General features: G+C 38.2%; 1 protein-coding gene across 1 annotated transcript; it reads left to right on the top strand.

Moving 5' to 3' along the window:
* Positions 1 to 4,744: 4,744 nt before the first annotated feature.
* On the top strand, positions 4,745 to 10,652 carry SERPINA10 (serpin family A member 10). Its single transcript, XM_066552691.1, has 4 exons — positions 4,745 to 5,477; positions 6,496 to 6,769; positions 7,466 to 7,613; positions 10,461 to 10,652. The coding sequence occupies exons 1-4, from the start codon at positions 4,757 to 4,759 to the stop codon at positions 10,650 to 10,652; spliced, it is 1,335 nt and encodes a 444-aa protein (XP_066408788.1). The 5' UTR covers positions 4,745 to 4,756.
* The last annotated feature ends 1,601 nt before the right edge of the window (positions 10,653 to 12,253 follow it).

Raw genomic sequence — 12,253 nt, 5'->3', positions numbered from 1 at the left:
AGCTCCCAGCAGAGACACAAATGGGCAGCAGTGCACCTCCATTGGTCTTGCTTGTTCTGGTTTTAGAGGTGGTTCTGTCCTGATGAACTGTGGAAAAGTGCAATTCTGCCAGAGTCACACACAGGCAATCCTCTCCCAGTAAATCACTCTGCATGTATAGTTTGGCAGAGTGTTACCCATATGTTGTGTGGAGTTTAACTGCTCAGAATGCTCTGTTGAATCCAAAGGGCAACTGACAGTATAAATAGGAGTTGGTGGGAGGAATACGTTACTCCTGATAGTGCATGGTGGATACACTCAGCAAGGTGTTACCTGGCATAAAAAACTAGCTAGGGCTTTGTGAGTAACTAGAGAGGAAGACAGTTTTCTCAGATCTCTGTACACAGCCAATACATCTCATAGCAGCCTCCTTTTTCCTCTGGGTAACACAGGATTGATATGGGCTTTGTGGTACAGCAAATATTTAGCCTAGAGATTCAAAAAATTTAAGATTTCTTCAAGCCCCTCTTTTCAGTACCACCTATAAACAATCTTAATCTTTTGAATATTAAACATCAATATTGAGTCTCTTAGCTTCCAGCAGTGACCACATGTGTCAGCATCCTGGTGCAAGGAGGAAGAGCTACTCTCATTGCAAATAACTGCTGATTTTGCTGAGCACAAAAGCCAGGATCTCTATCCATCAGGTTTTCCTTGTATTTTATTTTGGGCCACAACCACAGCACCACAGTCTCCAGAAGACACACAGATTCAGAGGCACACCACAGTAATGCAGCTTTGTTCAACCATATCAGATGCAAATTTCTTCCATGCGATGAGAGGACATTTGAATTTCAAATCCAACTGAATTAACACAAATACATATAGACTAGGAAGTAGGAAAAAAAAGTCCAGTCACATGGACAGAGAACAGAAGTTCTGAAGTCACTGGGGCATCCACAGTAGAGCTTTTTCATGCTTAGGGACTAGACTGCCTGACATTACAGGCCCTTCAGTTTGTAACCCCATCTTATTTTCCCATATTCTGTAATACAATGCCTACACTGGGGGCCTATTATGACTGGGATTGCTTCTAAAAGGAAGAATATTTTAAATTAATTTTTAAAAAATGGAATTTAACAAGCTAGAGCCTGTGACCTCTCTGTTGAACTCCTTAAGAGCATAAACCCCACAACTGCCCTCCAGTATGGTATCCTTGCAACAAGGACACAAATCTGATTAAATAATAGAGGGGCTACATTCAGTTCTTAAGCCCTTCCTAATGAAATCTTGCATCTTGTAAGCAAACACTCTTATAGAATCAATACTCATCAGCAATAAACAAAAGCCTTTTTTAAATTGAGTCCTGGATGCCCTAATTCTTAATGGGCTTTCTAAAATGTCTAATACATCCATTTAGACTGCATATAATATTTATTTTTTTCAGTTCAGTGGAAAATCAGAGACTAGTACCCTTATCTCACATTCTAAAGCCAAATTATTTTTCTTTTACAATCCAAATCAAAATTAAGTGTTCTATTTCATTTGGGAATATTTTTGAAAACAATTTAGGACCATGAGGAGATGATAGGGAATTCCATGTGTATGTTTTATCTGGAATTAGGCCAACGATCAAAATAGTGAAGAGTTTGGACCATCCCACTCTAGAGAAATTGTTGAATGAACTGTCTTAAAGAATGTGCCTTGCCCAACTAATAAGGCTCAAGACCCAAATCTATTCAAGCAAGACCAACTGAAAATTAAAAAAATTTATTAATGCCTACCATAGCTCTGCATAACTTTTGCAGGGATATCAGCTCGGCCCACTTTGTATTTTATGGGAGAACATCCCTCAGTGGTTATCAGGCATTGATGTTGGTAGACTGATACATCACCAAATACCTGGCATGCTCTTCAAAGAGGGAGTGGAGCCCTGGCCTCTCCTCTCAAAGCACGGCCAGATTGCAGGGCAAGGATGCTGGTAACACCCCTACCAGTGTTCTGGACCTTCTCCCTCTCTCCTCCCTCATGCTCCCCCTGCCTTGGTGAATATTGATATATTCTTCTATGTAAGGGGATAATTTAAACAGGATTGGATACTCTACTGAGTAGCTCAGAGCCTGCCTGAAAAATAATTCTCATGGGCTACTGGATGTGGGGGGCCACATCCTGATAGGGTGCTGAAGGGCTAAATGCAAAGAATTTATTGTTCTCTTGTTTCTCATGAAAGACAGAACATATTTACTGGAATATAACCCTCCCTTATTATGCCATTTATAGGAAACACACATTCAGTGTTTATAAAGCAGTTAATTTATAACAGACAAAACCAGATTATCTCTCTTTGGAAGAGCAAATATTTGTTCAAAAACTTCTAAATGCAACAGACATCTTCATCTCATTTTTAAACATAACTGATTGAGAAACGTAACAGAAGAGCCACCTAATAGGTAAGATAAGATTTATATGAAGCATTTAGATTTTAAAGGAAAGATTATTATATCTTTTATATATATATAATGCAAGTTTATATATTTATCAATGATTGTCTAGATGTGATGTTTTAAATGGTTGTCGACCTTAATTAGCTCCTAATGGATTTTTCTCTTGCTCTAATGCCTTCAGAAGAAAAAGGCATTTGCACAAGAAGCTTCTTTCTTTGATATTGATATTACTAGAAATAAATATTTCTTTAAATGGAAATAATGTTCACTTTGCTCTAACACACATTTATTAATGAACTGTCTGGTCTACAAATAAAGTGAGTTGTCAAAAATTAGTAATAAGCTTCACTCAGGTCTAAAAATACGAGTCTATAATGTACATAAATTCTACTTTATTGTTCCCAGAACTGTTTTTCCTAGTTCTGGAGGACATGCTCTATTTGTAACCAGTAAAGGTGAATGATGCAGCTGCTTTAATGTTAACTTTAAATGTTTGCAATCTCAGATTTGCAGTGATTACTTAGTGCAACTGCAAGGTTTTTATTCCCGTGTTCATTGCACCCAAATCAGTAGCAGATGTGTATGTGTTTGCCTGAGGATTCAGGAATCTTGAGTGTTGTATAGTTTGGGAGAAACCTGTAAACAAGAGCTTTTGCGTTTGTCCTGCCCTTTCTGTCCAAAACCTCTCTGTGTTGGGAAGGCAGAGCCCTCTGGAAGGCAGCAGCACTTTGCCCAGCCGGTCCCTTCACATCTCCTGGGGGAAGCTGGTGGCCACTTGAGCCAAGTCCTGTCCCAGACCTCCCAGAGAGAAGCAACAGTGATGTCTGCCAGATGCAACACTGTGTGCAGGAATTGCACCCTGCCTAGAAAAGATGAGGAAAGGCTTGTGCTCTGCAATGCTTGGTGAGCAGTTAGGCCTGATGCTAACTGCATTTAGAGGGACAAATTGCTGCTGCAGTGATTGAATATGATCAAAAGCAAAATTTTCCAGTCCCTGCCTCTTTGCTAGACCTGACTCTGCAGTGTCCAAGGATGCTTCTTCAAAGTAGGGATGATTCTCAGAGGAAAGAACCTCCTTCTTTGCTGCCAGGGCAGATGCAGCACTGTGGCAGGAACAGGACCCCTGTGCCTGTGCTACTTCCCACAGAAGTGGGTCACTACACAAGCAGAAGGAATGCTCAGCAGTTACTGCACTAGCTCTGAACTGCACTGCTTCAGCCTGCCAGGGGACAGTGAGTATCCCAGCACTCCAGATGTTGCAGGCACCACTTGACCACCAAGGCAGGAGCTGAAGACAAGTCATCCCCTTCCCTACTCCAGTCCTGAAAATCCAGACACTGGGAATCTCATTAAAAATAAATCAAGGGTTAATAGGAAAGAAAAATAAATTTTAAAATATTCACAACATATTTACTGCATATTTTGCTCTGTTCTCTGTCTGCCATGCACTCGAGAGCAGGCATAACATTCATCGAATTCGCTGCCTCCCGATTAAGTCATAACAGCCCATCTGTGCTGCAGCAAGTACAGAACGTGACCTATTATCTCCAAAGAAAATAGCACACCACCTGACTGCCAAAAGCACCTCGTGACTTGGCACCCAAATGTCTCAGTACTCACAGCAACATACCTTTTCAGGACTAACTCCCACAGCCTGAATCAGCCAACTGTGAAATTCAGCTGAACTCTGAATAAACCGGGTAAAACCAGCTTTCCCATATGCCAAATCACAAATTATACAGTGACCGTAATTTGCTGTTACAGATCCTGAGCTTAAAAGGAGTAGTTAACAATTGCCACGTGATTCTAGACTGTTGAATCACTTACTACTTTAATGATGGGCCATATAATCCATCTTTTAATCTCATTTATCCCTTTGCCCACTGCTATACAAAAGGAATCTGCGCAGGTTTGGTGGTCTTGAACATCCCATTTAATTTATAATCGGAAAATGCATCTCCAAAGATTGTAGCCATTCAAAATTTTTCCATGAAGTGCAATTCAACACTGCTGTATGGGAGAGAATTCATATATTGCTTTATGGAAAGATGGATGATAATCATATTTGCACTATATGCAAAGTGCATTTCATTTGCAAATTTACACAATGTTTGATGCTAAGGTTTGCCTTAGGTGTCCTGTAAGATCTGCCTGGTCTTCTCTGAACATTTTGTTAGACAGGTTTGGAGTATATACCCTGAAGGTGCAGAAAGACCACTACATCTTTAACCTTTTGCATTGTGAATGGAAGAACAAACTAAAAAGTCATTTTGTTGCCTTTCTTTTTTCTAGGAAAAAAACCAACTCTAAATAGTTCATTATTGGATGTCAACATGAAAGCAGGAATCTACATACTTCTCTTAAGTGAAATATGTTTTGAATTCATCCAGGCTGATATCAAACCTAAATTTCCAACGGAGGAAAAAGAGAGTAATTTCTTGGAAAGAAATAACATCAGTATTTCCAAAGAGTGGTATCATCACAAAAATATCTCTAAGTCTTTTGAACACCAAGGTTTTGAAGACCAAGGTCTTGAAGACTTCACTCTTCACAACTTCACTGAAAAGACCACAAATTTTGGATTTAACCTCTACAGAAAAATTGCAATGACACATGATAACAATGTAATCATCTCTCCATTTTCTGTGTCAGCTCTCATGAGTGTCTATATGATGGCAACCAAGGGAGAAACGCAGAGACAAATTGTAAAAGGTCTAAACCTCCATGATGTGAAGGACAGAGTGGATCGCCAACATTTACCAGCTTTGTTTAAACAACTGACAGGTAACATCACAATGAATGAAGAATTTCTCCTCATGCAAGGTGTTCTTTCTTTTATTCAAAAGGACTTCAAACTCAAGGAGTCTTTCCTGAATTTATCTAAGCAGTACTTTGATATGGAATTCCTGAAAGTAGACTTTGAAAACTTAACACAGGCAAAACTTTTCATCAATCAAAAAATTAACAAAATGACAAAAGGAAAAATCCCAAGACTTTTTGAAGAGCTGGACCGCCATAATAAACTGGTGCTTGTGGACTACATTTTCTTTAAAGGTAATTGCTGGTTTTACTATGCAGAATAATTATTTATTAGGATAATCAAGACTCTAATGTCAGCTACATTAGGAGGAGTTTAAATTAATTTAGATGTCATGTTTTCTCTATGTCTTTATCTAAGATTACTTTTTTCTATTAAGCTCATATAATAGGAAATTATTTTTCATTATAGGAAACCACAATTCTTCTATGCTATCTTCCATAAAATAGAGTCTCAAAGAGAACAAAAAGCCCTGTATCAAACTATCTCAGTCCATCTCCAAATTATCCCTCTTTATGACAGGAAACTAAGTTTTATTTTAATTCACCCATTAAAATGAAAAAGTCTTAATCATAATAGTCTTAAATGCTGAATACTGGGCATAAAATCATGCACTGATTTAACATAGTACACAAAATCATTGAAACAAAAATAATTTCTCTATTTCCATCAAGAATCATCTGCCCCAGAGGAACACAAGAATCCCATCACCTTACAGGGGGAGGGAAAGAAATACCAGGGATGGTCAGAAACCATTCCATGGAGAAGTCAGTGAATCCCCATCCAAAATATTGGATAATTAAATTAAATACAGGATACTGAACAGCTGGTAGACAATTTCAGAGAAGGTTACATGTTACAAAAGGTCAACTGATACTGAACAGCTGGTAGACAATTTCAGAGAAAGTTACATGTTACAAAAGGTCAGATGCTCACCAGGCATTGATAAAATAAAGATAACATAAATTCTGAACTTGAGTGGCAACTAACCAACCTTAGAAAAATATTTCCCTTCTTTCTGTGCAATGAAGCAGTTTATTTTGTGGATTACTCTGGGGTTTTTTCTGTAAAAAAAAATTTATATACAATAAACATAAAATATACTGAAATTGTCATCCACTTATCCCAGACACAACTGACAGCCACTTCAACTAGATGCAAAAAATATCCTATAGGTTTTTTAAGTTTTTAGAACATTTTTCAGAACAAATCTAAACACACATAATGATTTAATTTCTTTCTTTCTTTCCTCAGGCAAGTGGGTCTATCCCTTTAATTCCAAGTTCACAGAAATTGAGACTTTCCACATAAACAAATACAGAAGCGTACAGGTACCCATGATGTTCAAGTCAGATAAAATTAATTCCACTTTTGATGAGAACTTAAGATGCACTGTGATAAAGATACCTTACAAAGGGAATGCCCACATGCTGGTTGTTATCCCAGAAAAAGAGGGTGACTATATTTCAATTGAAGACCATTTGACTGCAGAGCTTGTGGAATCCTGGCTTGGGAACATGAAAACCAGGTATTGCTTTGACACCCATGGGGCCCTAATGTCTTTGATGTCCACTGCAGAAAAGCAACAAAGCCCAGTAAAGATTAGCTGGTCTTCCTAAGCCTTTTCCCATGGTAGCATGGCAAGAGCTATGTACAGAGTAGAGGTCCTTTAATGGCCTTTCCACAGCCCAAGTGGCATGTGAAAGTTGTGACTTAGAGGCAACAAAACTTCAGCTCATCTCAGTTAAAAATGTCTCTCTTTGTGAGAGAAGGCATGAGTCTTTCCATATTCTTCCTTAGGTCTCCTCTCTCCTTAAATTTAGCACTGCCAAGAAAAAACCACTATAAATCTAGACATTTATTAAACATTTCTTACTAGGGGAAACCCAGAAGAATTGATAAATTTGAATATAAAAATGTAAACCCAAATGATTCCTGTGAAACATAGTTCCTGAAGTGAAAATTCTTTTCACCAGTCAATAAATTAGTGTGTTGCCCTGGTATCAGGGCACTGTGACTGCTGGTGGAAGTATTTATACAGAGAAGGAAATGATTTGTAGCATCACTGGCAGCCAACAGGTTAGAAATTATTTTCTGCAACCTAAATGCCAGCAGAGACTGTCCAGTTTTTGTCCCTTCTTTTTCTGTGTAAAGCTTAATTCCTGAGTAGTGTGCATTTCAGCAGTCAAGTGACTGTTTGCGTTAATTTATTTTTTTTTAACAGAAAAGTGGATATTTCATTTCCAAAGTTTAAACTAGAGCAAAAATACAAAATGAAGAAACTGCTTCAAAGTCTTGGAATTAAAAAGCTTTTTACACGTTCAGCAGATCTTAGTCATCTGACAGATCATGAATATGTAGCGGTTTCACAGGTAAGCCCACTAAAATTATTTGTTGTTTGGATTATAATAGCATATTATTATTATTATTATTATTATTATTATTATTATTATTATTATTATTATTATTATTATTATTAACAGCCCAGCCAAGATGGTCATATAAATTTATAGGGACACTGATAGCAAAGTACCTCATCAGCCAGGTATGTGCAATCTACACATCTTAATCAGGATGGATCCCACTTCAAGTATGAGTTATGTAAGGGAAAGAAGCAGTGACATCTCATAGGTGCTCAACACCTCCCAGAGCTAACCCATCACAGGAGAAAAGCTCTGCCTCAAGAGGAATATGGTTGGCAGAGAATGAGCACAATTTCACAAAAACTGTGAACAAGAAAGACAATGTAAATGAGAATCAAATGGTAAAACCCAGGGCAAGTAAGGAAATTCAAGGAAAGAACTCCTCGTACACATTCCAGAGACAGTTATACGTTATACTTCTCAAAAAATAAAGAACCTTAGAAAGATTAAATAATAAAATCTCAAAAAGGTAACAGTGAGAAAGAGAAGTCAAAGCACTCCTGTTTTTCCCTCTATATACCATGGAAGAGAAAAAACACAATCTCACAGGAAAGGATTGGCACGATATAGTTGCACTCCAACCCATACAGATGTTCCACCTTTTATGCTGAAACTTTCAAAGAACCTTTAAACAGGTAAAGGAAAGGGCAGTGAATGGCCAAGAAGGCAGGAGCACAGCCCCATGGAAAAAGAGGAGCAGGAAGAGATACTTTGTACCACTGTTTAAGGGAGAGCACAGATGCAATTCAAAAGACTAATGGAAAACAGAGGCAGAATGAGAAGCAAAAGAGAATGGAAAACAAAGGACTTGTCAATCACGTCAATATCAAGAAGGAACAGTTCTATGTGACCAGAGATATCTTACGAAAAACAAACAGCTAGTCTATAAAAAAGACAATTTGCTGGTAATAGAAAATTAAAATGAATGGTCAAAGAAAGGAGATGAAAGACAAAACACACAGAGATACTTGTGCCCACAAGAATGGAGTGTGTGGAACAAGATGAAAAGCAATGAATTCTAGATACAAATTCATACATTAAAGTTAAAAAAATTTCTGAAACAAGATGAATTTATAAAGAAGATCCAAATAAAATTACTCTGGCACAGGATTTAAAAATGTAGCTTTATAAACTTATGTAAGGAAATTGTAGCATGCAACTGCTTGTGGTTGTGGAGGGTTGTATGGCAGAGACGATCCAGGACCACAACTCCAGGAGACACTTCCCAGAATCACAGAATGTTTAAGGTTGGAAGGGACCTCTGGAGGTCACCTGGTCCAACTCCTCTGCTCAAGCAAGGTCATCTTGAGCAAGTTGCTGAGGTCCATGTCCAGACAGATTTTGAATATCTCCAAAGAGGAAGAACCCACAGTGTGCCAATGCTCAGTCAGCCTCGCATGAAAAAGCATTTCCCAGTGTTGAGAGGGAACCTCCTCTGTTCAAACTTCCTGTGTTTCACTTGGTGCCCACTGCCTCGGGTCCTGTCACTGGGCACCACTGATGAGCCTGACTCTACCTTCTTTGCACCCTCCCTTTGGGTATTTGTACTCTATGAGAAAGAATCCTTCAGGTGCTGGTCTTACAAGTCTCCCTACACCATATCCTTATAGAAGCCTTTGTGCTCAGCCAATTAACAGGGTGGGATAATAAACACTTCTATACAAGTTTCAAAAACTCTCATGCTTCATCTAAAGGTTTTCAAAATTGCAGTGGCTTGAAAAAAAAACCTTTTGGGGAAGATCTAATATCCTAAGAATAAATATTTAATGGATAAAATTGCAGAGATTTTCAGTCTAGTATGAACTATTTCACCGTTGGGAAATATAAAGGCAATCTGCAGCACTTTTCTCCCTTCCTCTTGATCATGTAACTTTCATGCTGATTCTCAGCAGTTAACTATTGTGTTATCAAAAAATCACACTTTAACAGGAACTGCTAACTGATATTAGAAGCAATATGTGCATCAGCTACAGAGTGCCAGAGGAGCATCCTGTCCCTGGGAATTGTGAAAGACAGAAGTATTATTTAAAAATATGTAGCAGAAACCTCAACACTGGTGAAGTCCTTCAACTGTTTTCACATAAGTAATTCCTAGAATTAGGAGTTTAGGAGCTGTAAATCCACTAAATGACCAGGCAGTTCACCAGTACAGACACTAACATAGCAGAAGCACTCATAGGTATAAGCAGGCTGAAAGAACAAAATGGAAAATATGAAAAAATGAAAAAATCAGATTCTGCCAGGCTGCAATTTCAGTGAGAGTGGAAAATATTCAAACCAATCCAGGACTGTACCTCATTGCTCTACATATTTAGTCTGTGCTACCAAATGTACAAATTAGAAATATGCAGGGGAAAAAACAAAGATTGGTGCAATTCCCTAAGCTCTCACAAATGAGCTGTGAATGACATGTCCAGCCAGTCAGTGTTTGTGACTGGTGAAAACACATTTCCTACAACTGAGAAACTCCTTTGCACAGTTAGGTGTCAAAGAGGAGCACTCTACACAACAACAATGCAATGGCTATTTCACGCAAAACCCCCGATTTCTAAGTGAGGTCTGTGCTCAGAAATGTGGAAAAGTGCAATGACTCCTGAACTGGCATCCACACTGTGAGCATTGTGGGCATAGTGGCTGTGCTGACTCCTCTACCAGTCTGACAGAGGTAGATTGCACTGAACTGCTCATTTTAATCCTCAACAGAAGCCTACTTCAACTGAATGCCTGCAGCTGGAAAAATACTCTTCAGGTTAGTATTTACTTCTGTCACATACTTATTTCTGCCTTGCACTTCAGGTTATCCAAAATGCAGTTATTGAAGTGGATGAAGAAGGAACTGAGGCTGCAGCAGCAAGTGGCTCAGAAATAATTGCATTCACATTGCCTCGGGTCATCAAAGTGGACCGGCCATTCCTGTTCATGATTTTTGAAGAAACTTTTAAAACATTACTGTTCATTGGCAGGGTGGTTGATCCAACAGAAATGTGAATAAAGGTAATAGCTACTATTCTTTGGTATGTAAGAGGCTTTATTTTTAATAATTTATTTTATAATAAAAAGACACTAAAATATGATATGTGAAAACCTGTTCTGTCTCTCCTAGCTAGCACTAGGTCATCCTAGCAGTATTTTATTAATGCCACACAACAAGCTAACTTCTTTAAGGCTCAAAGCAATAAAAATGTGACTTGTAAAATCTACCTTTGGTAAAAGAAAACTCAACAACCACAGAAGTGAAATTTTTAAAATCAGTATTTTAGTGATAAATCTGAATAAAAAGCCCCATTCAAATACCAAAATATTCAGGAAGCTCATTCCCAAACACTGCAGATTCCTCAATGTTATCTTCTGTTACAAAGAGACGAAGAGCCCAGTGACGTCAATGTTAGCAGAATTTTGCCAGTTATAAAAACAGAAGAGTATCAAGTCCTAAAAGAGAATTTACAAACTTTGTCTAGAGATCTTTATTTTATTACTGTAGAAAATAAGTCTATCACGAAGTCTACCTTGTGACCTCTTTCAAAGCATTTATGCAGACTACCAAATCACCTCATTTTCTCAGAGTACATGATGTGCCTTGAAAACATTCTTTGAATTTAAAAAAATTAGTTCTGAAGAATAACTTAGTTATTCTGATTTTGGAAAATCTGGCCTGTATTATTTCATAGCACAAAGCTAGCCCATAGCACAATTCTAGCTAACCCCAGAATTTCTACCTGTAATATCATCTAGACACCAGGGTGAACTTTGTAACAGGACTCTATAACTGAAATAGGCAGACTTTGGTAGGGAAAAACATACCTCCATTAAAGTGTAATAAATCTATTCACAGAGTTGAGCCTAAAAGCCAAAGGTGTTGCCGTCATGTTTCAGAAAAATATTTCCATGATCTAACAACAATTTCCTTTATTCAAGTAGAGCAGTGCATCCAACAGAATGACAAGATCTTAACATTTAATAGATTTTAATTAGCAGAGTTCTATCTATAAAGTACAAAACAATGCAAAAAGCCACTTCTAGGTTTACGTAACTAACAGATGTCAGCATTATTCTGCTTGCTCATACAACCTTCACAAAATATCTGCCCAAAAAGGAGCAGAAGACTGTTCAAAATCATTTGGCAAGGAACTTCACAGGTGTCTATCAATTAACACAAGATAACTCTGCTAGAGAAGATACAAAAGATACATTATAGGATAAAGCTGGTAAATCTCAAAAAATCACCTCAGTCACTATTTGGTGTCTGCTCACAAGAGCCCAGACACTGATGTACCCCACTCACCAAAGGACTGAGGAGGCAGGCTCTGCTATCTGACTAGACTATGAAGGTGCATCTAACCTAGCTCCAGACTGCATTACAAACATATCCAGAAAGAGAATCACTCCTTCCTGCCACTGGTCTATATGAAAACCAACAAATGGCACTGCACAGTTGACCTTCAGCTCTTGTTCCAGAGCTACAGCTGACCAGCAGGTATAAACAGAGCTTTGAAGGGTTCAAATGCAGTGGTGCTGTTTAACGGAACTAACCCAGAAGTAAGTGGCCCCTAAAAAGACTGCTTGGATGGAGGCCTGTAGTGCAAAGGAGT

This window comes from Molothrus aeneus, chromosome 6, assembly GCF_037042795.1.
Source record: "Molothrus aeneus isolate 106 chromosome 6, BPBGC_Maene_1.0, whole genome shotgun sequence".
NCBI classification, from domain to species: Eukaryota; Metazoa; Chordata; class Aves; order Passeriformes; family Icteridae; genus Molothrus; species Molothrus aeneus.
This window is presented reverse-complemented; position numbering and strand designations above follow the sequence as displayed.

Bases quoted from the DNA above. Each gene is read 5' to 3' on its own strand.
- SERPINA10 (XM_066552691.1), top strand. From the start codon at position 4,757: ATGAAAGCAGGAATCTACATACTTCTCTTAAGTGAAATATGTTTTGAA. The intron at 5,478-6,495 runs GTAATTGCTGGT...TTCTTTCCTCAG, and splicing joins GGACTACATTTTCTTTAAAG to GCAAGTGGGTCTATCCCTTT. The intron at 6,770-7,465 runs GTATTGCTTTGA...TTTTTTTAACAG, and splicing joins CTTGGGAACATGAAAACCAG to AAAAGTGGATATTTCATTTC.